This window comes from Eriocheir sinensis, chromosome 42 (assembly GCF_024679095.1).
Source record: "Eriocheir sinensis breed Jianghai 21 chromosome 42, ASM2467909v1, whole genome shotgun sequence".
NCBI lineage: Eukaryota > Metazoa > Arthropoda > Malacostraca > Decapoda > Varunidae > Eriocheir > Eriocheir sinensis.
In genome coordinates, this window is record NC_066550.1 from 12,699,891 (window position 1) to 12,712,044 (window position 12,154).

At 40.8% G+C, this 12,154-nt stretch overlaps 2 protein-coding genes and 1 long non-coding RNA gene across 11 annotated transcripts in view; all 3 read left to right on the forward strand.

The window, feature by feature from the left end:
• The first annotated feature begins 623 nt into the window (after positions 1–623).
• On the forward strand, positions 624–6,559 carry LOC127010027 (uncharacterized). Its single transcript, XM_050883734.1, has 3 exons — positions 624–656; positions 4,469–4,588; positions 6,233–6,559. The coding sequence occupies exons 2-3, from the start codon at positions 4,504–4,506 to the stop codon at positions 6,526–6,528; spliced, it is 381 nt and encodes a 126-aa protein (XP_050739691.1). The 5' UTR covers positions 624–656; positions 4,469–4,503; the 3' UTR covers positions 6,529–6,559.
• LOC127010028 (uncharacterized) lies at positions 4,622–5,984 on the forward strand. The gene is made up of 3 exons (XR_007762788.1): positions 4,622–4,935; positions 4,977–5,099; positions 5,141–5,984. It is a non-coding gene; the product is annotated as an uncharacterized LOC127010028 (long non-coding RNA).
• Positions 6,560–8,688: 2,129 nt separating the features above from the next.
• LOC127010029 (monocarboxylate transporter 13-like) overlaps positions 8,689–12,154 on the forward strand; it is a 5,169-nt gene continuing 1,703 nt past the window's right edge. Inside the window, exons 1-7 of one of the 9 annotated variants that reach the window (XM_050883742.1) lie at positions 8,700–8,818; positions 8,957–9,539; positions 9,684–10,069; positions 10,302–10,572; positions 10,691–11,548; positions 11,685–11,876; positions 12,124–12,154. The exon at positions 12,124–12,154 is cut by the window's right edge and continues 1,703 nt beyond it. In XM_050883742.1, the coding sequence (XP_050739699.1) occupies positions 9,458–9,539; positions 9,684–10,069; positions 10,302–10,572; positions 10,691–11,548; positions 11,685–11,876; positions 12,124–12,154 (1,820 nt within the window). In that variant the 5' untranslated portion in view covers positions 8,700–8,818; positions 8,957–9,457. Of the gene's footprint in view, positions 8,824–8,865; positions 8,888–8,956; positions 10,070–10,301; positions 10,573–10,690; positions 11,549–11,684; positions 11,877–12,123 lie in introns of those variants that run through there. The other 8 variants (XM_050883743.1, XM_050883744.1, XM_050883736.1 and 5 more) reach the window with 8 other exon arrangements.

Here is a 12,154-nt window from a genome sequence, read left to right on the forward strand (position 1 = left end):
ACTTCCTGGTATCTAGTATCTCTCTCCTGTAAGTATTGAGTCTTCTTTTTCTTCCTTATCTACCCCTCAGGACTCGCCATACAAGGATCGTGTTAAAGAAAAAGCAAACTTGTGTGACGTAGTAATGTTTTTGTTTTTTATTAAGAGGTCAACTCGGTACGTTCACTTCATCTCTCTCTCTCTATCTCTCTGCGTGTGTCTGTCTCTCTCTCTCTCTCTCTCTCTCTCTCATCCCACGCGCGTGTTCCTTTCTATTGCATAAGATTTTTGTTTTGTTTGTTTCTTTCTTTCTCTCCTTAATTTTCTTTATCTTCTTTATTATTTTTCTTTCTTTCTTTCTTTTTTTCTTTCTTTCTTTATATCTTTCTTTACTTCGTGTGTGTGAATTTAAAAGGTTTTCCGTCGCCTTCTTTAATTTCAATTCCAATACAATTATTATCAACGTAATAGTAGTAGTAGTAGTAGTAGTAGTAGTAGTAGTAGTAGTAGTAATAGCAGTAGAAATAGACACTCCAGGTATATCAAGCAGGCATTACACCTTGCTCAAGAATCACTTTCACTCTCGTCTACCTGGGGTCTCTCTCTCTCTCTCCCTCTCTCTCCACTTACCTGCGACACTCACTTCCAGGAGGTCACAGGTGGTGGTGGTGGTGGTGGTGCGTCCGTCTGTCTGTCTGTTCCCGTGTTCGAATCCCAGCGTTCTGAGTGTTGAAAAGACAGAAGAAGGATTGGATTCATATGTGCGTGGTGTTATGTGTTCTTGTGTATAGTGTTGTGTGTGTGTGAGGTGTTTGGAAAGAAGAGTTAAGTGTTTATATGTGTGTGTAGTGTTTGTGTTCTTCTCAAGTGTTGTGTGTTTATAGTATGCTGAAGAAGGATTTGATATATGTGTGTTTGTTTGTGTTTTATGTGTAGTGTTTTGTGTGTAAAGTATATGAAAAAAGGACTTTGATTATTTGGTATGTGTGTGTGTGTGTGTTTGTGTTTTTGTATAGCGTTATGTGTGTGAAATAACTGCAAAAAGAAGGACTTAAAGTATATATGGGTGTAGTTTTTGTTGTTGGAAGAATATCATACATGTGGGTAGAGGAAAATGAAGAATAGCTATGTTTGTAATGAAGGAAGGAAGGAAGGAAGGAAGGAAGGAACGATGGAATGTGTGAGAGATGAAAATGAATATATGTTTGTAAAGAAGGAAGGAAGGAAGGAAGGAACGGTGGAAAGTGTGAGATGAAAATAACTATATGTTTGTAAAGAAGGAAGGAAGGAAGGAAGGAAAGTGAGAGATGAAAATGAATATATGCTTGTAAAAAAGGAAGGAACGGAGGAAGGAATACGAAAGAGGAATATTAATGTGTTTGTCTGCAAGGAAAGAGAGAGAGAGGAAATTCTGTTGTGTTTTAATTTTGTTTCGCAAGTTCGTGGTGTTGTGCTGTGTTCTGGTATAACGTTTTGTGTGCGCGTGAGGTGTATGGGAAAGAATGATTAAGTGAATTTGTGTGTGTTTCTTGTGTGTTATTGTATAGCGTTGTGTGTGTTGAGTGTTTGGAAAGAAGAATTACAAGGATATGTGCGTGTGTGTGTGTGTTTTTGTGTGTGATTTTCTATAGTGTTTGTGTGTTAAGTGTTTGGAGAGAAGAATTACAAGTATATGTGCGTGTGTGTGTTTTTTTGTGTGTGATTTTCTATAGTGTTTGTGTGTTAAGTGTTTGGAAAGAAGAATTAAGTGTGTGTTTGTGCGTATGTGTGTGTGTTTTTGTGTGATTTTCTTTAGTGTTTGTGTGTAGTGCGTGGTAATGAAGGAGTTAGTGTTTTTGTTTTTGTTGTTGTTGTTGTTCTTCTTCCTCTTGTTGTTGTATTGACATAAGAAGTTTACGTGTTTATTCGTATTATTCAATTCATTCATTCATTTCTTCCTATTCATAACTTAAGACTGTATTGTATTGTCGTGAAGTGTGCGTGTGTGTGTGTATAAGTGTTTACAAGTAGCGGTAAAGTAAATAACACTAGAAAATAGATATTCGTAAGGTGGATTATAGTAAACGGAGAAAGTGTTTGGGAGTCGAAATTACTGATAATCGATTTTCTACTTTTTTTATGCTCTTCGACCCCATAATCTAGCATTTCTTTATTTCCTTTATTTTTTGTACTTTACTTTTTGGTTAATATAAATCTGAAAAAAAGAAAATGCATAGAGAATTTAATCCCTTTCCATCTTCCCCGTATACTCTTTGACCCCATAATCTAGCTTTTCTTTATTTCCTTTATTTTTTGTACTTTACTTTTTGGTTAATATAAATCTGAAAGAAAGAAAAAGCATAGAGAATTTAATCCCTTTCCATCTCCCCCGTATACTCTTCGACCCCATAATCTAGCTTTTCTTTATTTCCTTTATTTTGTGTACTTTGTTTTTTGGCTAATATAAATCTGAAAGACAGAAAAAGCATAAACGCCATAAACTGAGATAGAGAATTTAATCCCTTTCCAACTTCCCCGTATACTCTTCGACCCCATAATCTAGCTTTCCTTTATTTCCTTTATTTTGTGTACTTTACTTTTTGGCTAATATAAATCTGAAAGAAAGAAAAAGCATAAACGCCATAAACTGAGACAGAGAATTTAATCCCCTTCCAACTTCCCCGTATACTCTTCGATTCCATTCACTTATTGTTTTTCTTGAATTGTATTACTAAACATTGGATTATAGTGAACGAAGAAAGTGTTTGAGAGTTGAAATTAATAATGGCCGTATTACTAAACATTCCGTCACTTAAGTTCGCCTATTTGACAAGGCTTTCCTAGGACTTGTGGGCATTTCCAGAAGTAGTTTTTTGACCCTGGTGGTAATTTGACCTTTCCTCTGTACCATGAACCAAAAGAAACACTCATTAGAACTCGCTTGTCTCCCTCTTTGTAGAAATAGTTAGAGAATGAGGTAGGGAGAGGCGAGGGATGGGAGAGGAGGGAGAGATTGAGGTACTGTGAGGGGAGAGAGGGGAGGAAGTTGAGGAAGTGTGGCGGAGTGACAAATGCTTAATGAAGTGGGAAGAGTGTGAGACCAGTTGATGTTAGAAGCGAAAGTGTGATGTTAGAAGCGAAAGTGTTTTAAAATACCAACCTAAATACCAAGTGACTGTGAAATTATGGAACTTTATAACTAATCTTTGCCCGCGTATAAGTATTGACGCGTTACAGAGAAAAAATACATTAGAAGTGAAGTGTATGGAAAAGAATGATTAAGTGAATTTGTGTGTGTTTTTTGTGTGTTTTTGTATAGTGTTCTGTGTGTGTAGTGTTTGGAAAGGAGAATTAAGTGTGTGTGTGTGTGTGTGTGTGTGTGTGTGTGTGTGTGATTTGACGATATCGATTAAATGTGAACGTTACATCATTGATAAGTGAGTGTTTGCTAAATCATCTTTCTTAAAACTACTCTTTGGCAGCGTATGATTGTTTAGCGTTACAGAAAAGAACAAAAATAAATACATAAGAAAAAAAAATGTATTCTCAACGTGACTTGCATCAATAAACTATGAAACTGATTATCTTAAAACTAGTCTTTGGCAGTGTATGATTGTTTAACGCTACAGAAAAGAACAAAATTAATAACATAAGAAAATAAATGTATTCCCAACGTGATTTGCATTAATAAACTATGAAACTGATTAATGATGAGACAAATTATTACGTAGTTAATTCGACGTTCTTGAAACTAGTATTTACCCGTAGTAGTAGTAGTAGTAGTAGTAGTAGTAGTAGTAGTAGTAGTAGTAGCAGTAATAGCAGTAGTAGTAGTAGTAGTAGTAGTAGTAGTAGTAGTAGTAGTAGAAGTAGTAGTAGTAGTAGTAGTAGTAGTAATATTTCGAGGCAGCATAGCCGTTGAAATTGACACTGGTACAACGCCGTTTACATCCGTTAAAGAATTACTTTCACTCTTACACTTACAGAAAAACAAAACAAAGAACATAAGAAAAACAAATATTCCTAGAGTGAATTTTTAACGATGAATTTGGTTAATGGTGAAAGTTATATATCGCCACCTTCGTAAACAAACCCCCTAAGTCATTATTTTCTACTTTACAGGAAATGAGAAAAGAACCGTCATTATCTCATTGGGCTTAAGATTTAGGCAGAAATGAAAAGGACAATTCTAGAACACTCGAACCCTGAATGAGGAAGGCAACTATACAAAAATGGTAGTCGCATGTTAAAAAAATTGATGTAGAGAAAAACCTGGAAATCGCTGAAAAATGACTTAGGCGATTATTTTATGAGGGTGACGATATATTTCACTTGTCTGTTTGTATAATGATCATTCTTACAACTAGTCTTCGCCTTTATCTTTGTTTACGAGTTACAAGAAAATAACAAATAACATAAGGAAACATTTATTATCAGTGTGAATTATATAAAAAAAGATGAGTGTAATTAATCGTGAAAGTTAACTACTCACGTCACTATCTCGTTTCAGGGAAGAACAAAAGACGATCGAAGAGTAAGGAGAGGATGGGAGCAAGCCACACTAGCCTCCTCTGCCTGCTGTCCCTGCTGGTGGCCTGCTATCTGTTGGCACCCACGCCCACCCTTGCCGGTGAGACTAAACAGCGGAACAATACTACGATTCCTGTAGATACTGAGCTATTTAATACTTCTGTCCATTTAAGTTTATCAGTTATTCAGTTAGCGGCGAGAAGCTTGACATTCTTATAGCTTGAAATAACTCACTGATTATTTTACTATACTATAAGGACCGGTCGAGTGTTAGCAAATCCCACGAACATGTCTCTTGAAGTACCGGAGTGTTGCGAGTGTCAGGCAGTGATAAAAGTGTTTCTTGGGGGTGTTGCGAATGGTAAGCAGTAATGATAATGTTTCTCAGGAGTGTTCCGAGTGTTAGGTGGTAATAATTGTGTTTCTCAAGAGTGTTCCGAATGTTAGGTGGTAATAATTGTGTTTCTCAAGAGTGTTCCGAATGGTAGGTGGTAATAATTGTGTTTCTCAAGAGTGTTCCGAATGGTAGGTGGTAATAATTGTGTTTCTCAAGAGTGTTCCGAATGTTAGGTGGTAATAATTGTGTTTCTCAAGAGTGTTCCGAATGTTAGGTGGTAATAATTGTGTTTCTCAAGAGTATTCCGAATGTTAGGTGGTAATAATTGTGTTTCTCAGGAGTGTTTCGAGCGTTAGGTAAAATAAGTGTTTCTGAGGGCTGTTCCGAATGTTAGATAGTGTTAAGTTTTTCTTGTGACATTTAAACAACATTTATCTCTCTTTCTCTCTCCCCAGGTAATCATTTATCTAACTTATTTTATTATCAAACATCTATTACCACTAACCTAATTCATATAGACAACCTTAGTCTCTCTTTCTTTCATTCTAGCTAACGTATGGACGCCACTGAACCTTGGAAACCCACAAACACTTATGTCTTAATTACCTGACTACTTATCAAACATCTATTACCACTAACCTAATTCATATAAACAACTTTAGTCTCTCTTTCTCTCATTCTAGCTAACGTATGGACGCCCTTGAACCTTGGAAACCCACAAACACATATTTTAATTACCTTACTACTTATCAAACATCTATTACCACTAACCTAATTCATATAAACAACTTTAGTCTCTCTTTCTCTCATTCTAGCTAACGTATGGACGCCCCTGAACCTTGGAAACACACAAACACTTATGTCTTAATTACCTGACTACTTATCAAACATCTATTACCACTAACCTAATTCATATAGACAACCTTAGTCTCTCTTTCTCTCATTCTAGCTAACGTATGGACGCCCCTGAACCTTGGAAACCCACAAACACATATTTTAATTACCTTACTACTTATCAAACATCTATTACCACTAACCTAATTCATATAGACAACCTTAGTCTCTCTTTCTTTCATTCTAGCTAACGTATGGACGCCCTTGAACCTTGGAAACCCACAAACACATATCTTAACATCTATTACCACTAACCTAATTCATATAAACAAACAGCCTTCACCTCTCCTTCTCTCTCCCCAGCTAATCATTTATCTAACTTATTTTATTATCAAACACCTATTACCACTAACCTAATTCATATAAACAACTTTAGTCTCTCTTTCTCTCATTCTAGCTAACGTATGGACGCCCCTGAACCTTGGAAACCCACAAACACATATCTTAACATCTATTACCACTAACCTAATTCATATAAACAAACAACCTTCACCTCTCCTTCTCTCTCCCCAGCTAACATATGGAGGCCCCACGATCTTTTTCAACCCCAAAACCCATGGAACCCCAGCAACTCATGGAAACCACAAAACACATTCAAGTCTTTCTTCGAGGCGCCCGTCAGGTTCGGCCGCTTCTTCCGCGACATCTTCTACGAGAACACGCCCACCAGGGTCTTCGCCAACACCTACCACACCCCAGACTCCTGTTCCTGGCTCTTCAGTTTCATCTGCTCCAACCTCGCGGACACGTCAGGCTCAAGCGGCTCCCGACAACTTGATATTTCAGTCGATGCACATAACCAGAAGTAACGGGAGGGAAGGGATGGGAGGGGATGGAGGGGAAGGGACAGGAAGGGAAGGTAGGGTTAAGTGGAGTCAAGAGAAGAGAAAGGAAGGGAAGGGAAAGGAAGGGAAGGTGAGGAAGGGAAGGGAAGGGAAGAGAAAGAAGGAAAGGGTATGGACGAGAAGGTGAGGTTATGACTGCAAAGCTAAGTAATTGGAAGGGAAGGCAAGGGAAGGGTCAAGGAAGGGATGGAAAGGGAAGGGAAGGGTCAAGGAAGGGAGGGAAAGGGAAGGGAAGGGAAGGGAAGGGAAGGTTAAGCGGTTAGTGCTAAGTGGAGGGAAGGGAAGGGAAGAGGAAGGAAGAAAGGGGAAGGGAAGGGAAGGGGAAGGAAGGGAAGGGAAGGGAAGGCTGAAAGATTAGTGCTAAGTGAAGGGAAGGGGAAGGGGAAGGGAAGGGAAGGGAAGGGAAAGGAAGAAAAAGGTCAAATAAGGAAAAATACGAGGATTTTTTATAAGAATAGTCTGGTACTAATTCTTCCAATAGTTGTTATGAAGTTGTATTTGTTGTTGTAATTGTTTTATATCGCTCTCTAGTCCAGGAATCTATATAATCTCAACTTATTCTATACTGTATCTCCTAATGTAAGTTTTTTCAGTCTTCAAACTTTTTTTTTATTGTATATCTGTGTCTTTTCCTAGTGTAAGTTTTTTATATAATCTTCAAACTTTTTTTCTATTGTATATCTTTCTTTTTTGGCTAGTGTAATTTTTTTTTAGTCTTCAAACTTATTCATTATTCTGTATGTTTCTTTTTCCTAGAGTTAGTTTTTTCTAGTCTTCAAACTCATTCTTTATTGTGTATTTTTTTTCTTTTTCCTTGAGTAACTTTTTCTAGTCTTCAAACTCATAAACTCATTCTTCATTATGTATTTTTTTCTTTTTCCTAGAGTAATTTTTTTTTTTTATAATCTTCAAACTCATTTTCTGTTGTATCTCTATTTCATTTTCCAAGCGTAAGTTTCATTTCTCCTCCAACTTACTTTCTTTAATGTCTCCTTTTTTGTTCTGTCTGTCTCGTTATCAGATAAAAACGTAAATACTGTATGTTTTTTTTTCAAACTTATTCTTCATTGTACATTTATCTATTTCATTTTCCATGTGTAAGTTTCATATCTCCTCTAACTTACTTTCTATAGTCCTTGTTGTGTGTTTTTTTTTCAAACTTATTCTTCATTATACATAAATCTATTTCATTTTCCATGTGTAAGTTTCATATCTCCTCTAACTTACTTTCTACAGTCCTTCCTTTTTGTTTTGTTTACATTAGAAGACATGGCTCAAGGGCAACAAAAAGGGTGCCAAAAAAAAGCCCGCTGCTCGCCGCTCCCACAAAAGATAAAAGAAAAAGTGTACCCAAAGGAGAGATCAATTTCGGGTGGAGAGGTGTCTTGTTTTCTCTTTCTCGTTATCAAATAAGAACGTAGCGGAAAACATATCGTCCTGTATCGTATAAGAACGGCCAAAAAATTCTAACTTATCCCATATATCTTTTTCTTCTTGTTATGATAAAAAATAAAAACTTAATGGAGAGTATATTGTTTTTATGTCATGTAAGAAAGGCCAAAATATTCTAACTTATCTACATCTGGTTTTTTTGTGTGTGTGTTTTTGTTACGATGAAAAAGCAAAACTGTAAAGTCGTGTATATCGTTCTGTGTGAAGCATTAGCAACCACTGTGTGTACAAAACTACGATACTAATAATAAATACTAAGAAACGATTATGTTGTTGTATTCTGCATCGTTAAACCTGAAGCTACCGACCCCCCCCCCCCCCCCGTACCAACACACACATATAGATTAAAATGCCATCAATTCTTCTTTTTACTCTTCTTCTTCGTCTTCGTCTTCGTCTTTTTCTCTTATTTTTCTTTTTTTTTTCTTCTTCTTCTTCTGCGTCTTCTTTTTCTTCTTCTTCTTCGTCTTCGTCTTTCTCTTCGTCTTCGTCTTTTTCTTTTTCTTCTTCTTCTTCTTCTTCTTTCCGCATCACACTGTATACACTAGTACCAGTCTTGTCATCGTGAATCATGAATATCGTACCCTTGAGATAAACATGTTTTGCTTATTGATAAGAAGAGATAACGTAACTTGCATCCATATAAGATAAAGCTTTGGTAGAGGTTGTGTTAGTAGTGTTTCCATGGGTAGTGTTGTGAGCCTAGTGATAGTTTGACAAGGCTTTCGTAGAGGTTGTGTTAGTAGTGTTTCCATGGGTAGTGTTGTGAGCCTAGTGATAGTTTGACAAGGCTTTCGTAGAGGTTGTGTTAGTAGTGTTTCCATGGGTAGTGTTATGAGCCTAGTGAAAGTTTGACAAGGCTTTCGTAGAGGTTGTGTTAGTAGTGTTTCCATGGGTAGTGTTGTGACCCTAGTGATAGTTTGACAAGGCTTTCGTAAAGGTTGTGTTAGTAGTGTTTCCATGGGTTGTGTTATGATCCTGATGGTAGTTCGACAAGGCTTTTGCACCATGAACGTGAAAAAAACAGTCATGGGAAGCCGACTCACACACACACACACACACACACACACACACACACATACATACTCTTATTGAATCGTTCGTCTGGCAGCATTCTACCACTTGTGAGAGAGTTGAGCGTAGGCAAAATTAGACAGAAGCTTCTTGTTCTGTGCCGTGTGTGTGTGTGTGTGTGTGTGTGTGTGTGTGTGTGTGTTGCTAGGAGGGTTATGTTAGTCAGCGTTCAGTGTGTGTGTATGTGTGGTGTGTGTGTGAGAACGTGTGTGAAGTATTGAAAAGGGATAAGGAAAGAAAAAGAAAAAGGAAATGAAATAGAAATAATACAATTGTTGGTTGATTCTGGGCAGGTGAAGATACAGGTAAAGAAAATTAAAGGAACAGGTATGAAAAAGTGTTAGAAAATGAAAACGAAGGAAAAAGAATGAAAAACGAAAAGGAAATAGAAAGAATACAGATGACGGCGGATTCTGGGCAGGCAAATGAAGGTGAGAGTGAAGATACAGGTAACGAAAGCAAAAGGAACAGGTATGAAAAAGTGTTAGAAAGGGAAAAGGAAGAAAAAAGAATGAAAGACGAAAAGGAAATAGAAAGAATACAGATGACGGCGGATTCTGGGCAGGTAAATGAAGCTGAGAGTGAAGATACAGGTAACGAAAGCAAAAGGAACAGGGATGAAAAAGTGTTAGAAAGGGAAAAGGAAGAAAAAAGAATGAAAGACGAAAAGGAAATAGAAAGAATACAGGTGATGGCGGATTCTGGGCAGGTAAATGAAGGCGAGAGTGAAGAAGACACAGGTGATACAAACGAAAAGAACAGGAATGAAAAAGTGATGGGAACGGAAATAGAAGAAAAAATAATGAAAAACGAAAAGGAATCAGAAAGCATACAGATGACTTCGGACGCTTGGCAGGTAAATGAAAGTGAAGATGCAGGTGATGACGACGAAGACAGGTATGAAGGAGTAATTCAGAGGTCTCGAGCACCTGACGGAGGCTGGGGCTGGGTGGTGGCCCTGGGCTCCTCCATAGTGACCGTAAGTGCGTGTGTGTGTGTGTGTGTGTGTGTGTGTGTGTTGTTTATTTATTTGTTCTAATATGCTTTATTTCTCTACTGCTTCGTTTTCTTTTCCAATTTAACCCGTTTTCTATATCACCCAGCCAATGGTGTTTCCGATCCCTTTTTTCGTTTTCTTTTCCTTTGAAACCCGTTTTCTTTGCTTCCCTAACCCGTTTTCTGTTCCTCTAACCCGTTTTCTTCGTGCCCAGACCCTGCTGTTCTCCGTGCCCTTCTCCTTCGGCATCCTGTTCTCCGGGTACCTGCTCTCCGTCGCCGCCTCCGCCACCGCCACCGCCTGGGTCTACAACTTGTTCCTGGTGGTCCTGAACTCCTCCATGAGCCTCGCCAACGCCCTGGGACAAGAGTTCGGGCGGCGGACGGTCGGCTTCGCCTGCGTCTTCATGTGTTCCGTGTCCGCAGTCCTGTCCGCCTTCTCCCCGTCGGTGTATTTTCTGTATTTTTCGTTCTCTCTCGTGACAGGTAAGTTTTCCAATGGTGTTTGTTTGTTTCAATGTGCCGCTGCATGTGATGACAGGCAAGAGCAGTTTCCACCTCGGCCGCGTGTGAGGTTCGCTGTAAACTTTATCTTGTCCTGCAGGTCTGGGCACGGGTGTGGGTATAGCCACGGCCTACATCGTTCTACCGCCCTACTTCGACAAGAAGAGCGGGAAGGCCAACATCTTACTAACCACCGGCGCGCCAGTGTCCCAGATGGTGTTCGCGCCCCTGCTGCGTCTCCTGCTGGAGCTGTACAGTTACCGCGGCGCCGCCCTGATCTACAGCGGCGTGCTCCTCAACGGCCTCATCGGCATGGCGTCCTTCCACCCCGTCAAGTGGCACCTGAAGCCTCCGTGTGAAGATGCGACGCGGCCGCCGCAGGACGCTGTGCAGCCCTTGATGACACAAAAGAAGAACCCTCCCACTGCTGTGACCACCGCCGCGGCGAGGCACAGCAGCCACTCCCCGCCAGCCACACCGTCGACTCCCGTCAACCCGTCGCTGCGGGGATTGCGACGGCTCAGCCACGGAAGCTTGGCGTCCGTCATGACCGCCGCGTCGGCTGATGTGCCCATCGGGTTGGCGATGCTGGGCTTGGAGAGGGAGGCGTCGACAGGACAGAGCCAGCCAGGGTGTGCCAAGACTCTGTGGAGAACCCTGAGGCGCGTGGCCCGGACCACCAAGTCAGACATGGGCGTGGCGCGGCACCTGCGGGCCCTCATCCTGGCCGGCACCTTCGCGCTCACGCAGACGACGCACTACAACTTTGTGATGCTGCTGCCCTTCGCGGTGCGCGCCGCGGACCACAGCCTGCAGGACGCCGCCTGGTGCATCTCCCTCTTGGGCGTCGCCAACTTCGTGGTGCGTCTCGTGGTGTCGCCCCTTGCGGACTGTAAAAGGTTCAGCATCCGCGCCTCCCTCATGGCCGGCTACTGCCTCAAGGCTGTGGCCGCGATAGGTGGGTACTACAGCTGGGGTAGCAGTCTGGCGTCAGGGGTAGCGACGTGCGTGGGGCATATGCGTCGGGGCTTCAGGGAGGTACCAGACAGACGACTCATTCGCCGTTAGTTGCACTGTGCTGTGTCTCGTTTCAGTGGCGTTGTTCGCGGATGAGCTTTGGCTGTTCGCCGCGTCTGCCGTGCTGTTCGGCGTGGGCATCGGCGCCTCCGTCACCTTGTCCAACCTGTCCATCATCAAGTACATGGGCATCGACTTGTTGGCCCAGACCTTCGGCTTCGAGGGTCTGGTCAACAGCCTGTGCGTCCTGGTGATTGGTCCGCTCTTAGGTAAGGGGGGAGGAGGGTGTTCGACTAATAAGGTAGTGTATGAAGTTAAGAGAAAAAGCTCCCATAGTGAAAACAGACAAAGTAAATGTATTTCTATTTAGCCTGAAAAATCCTTACCACATTATCTAACTAAGGGGGAAGAAAAGGAAGGGAGTTTAAAGAATGAAAGAAAGTAGAGGAGATGAAAGACGGCGGGCAGTCGGGGGAAGGTCATTCGGATACGCTGCCAGTCCCATCTTCGTTGCAGGCGTGATCCGGGATGTGTCAGGCAACTACGC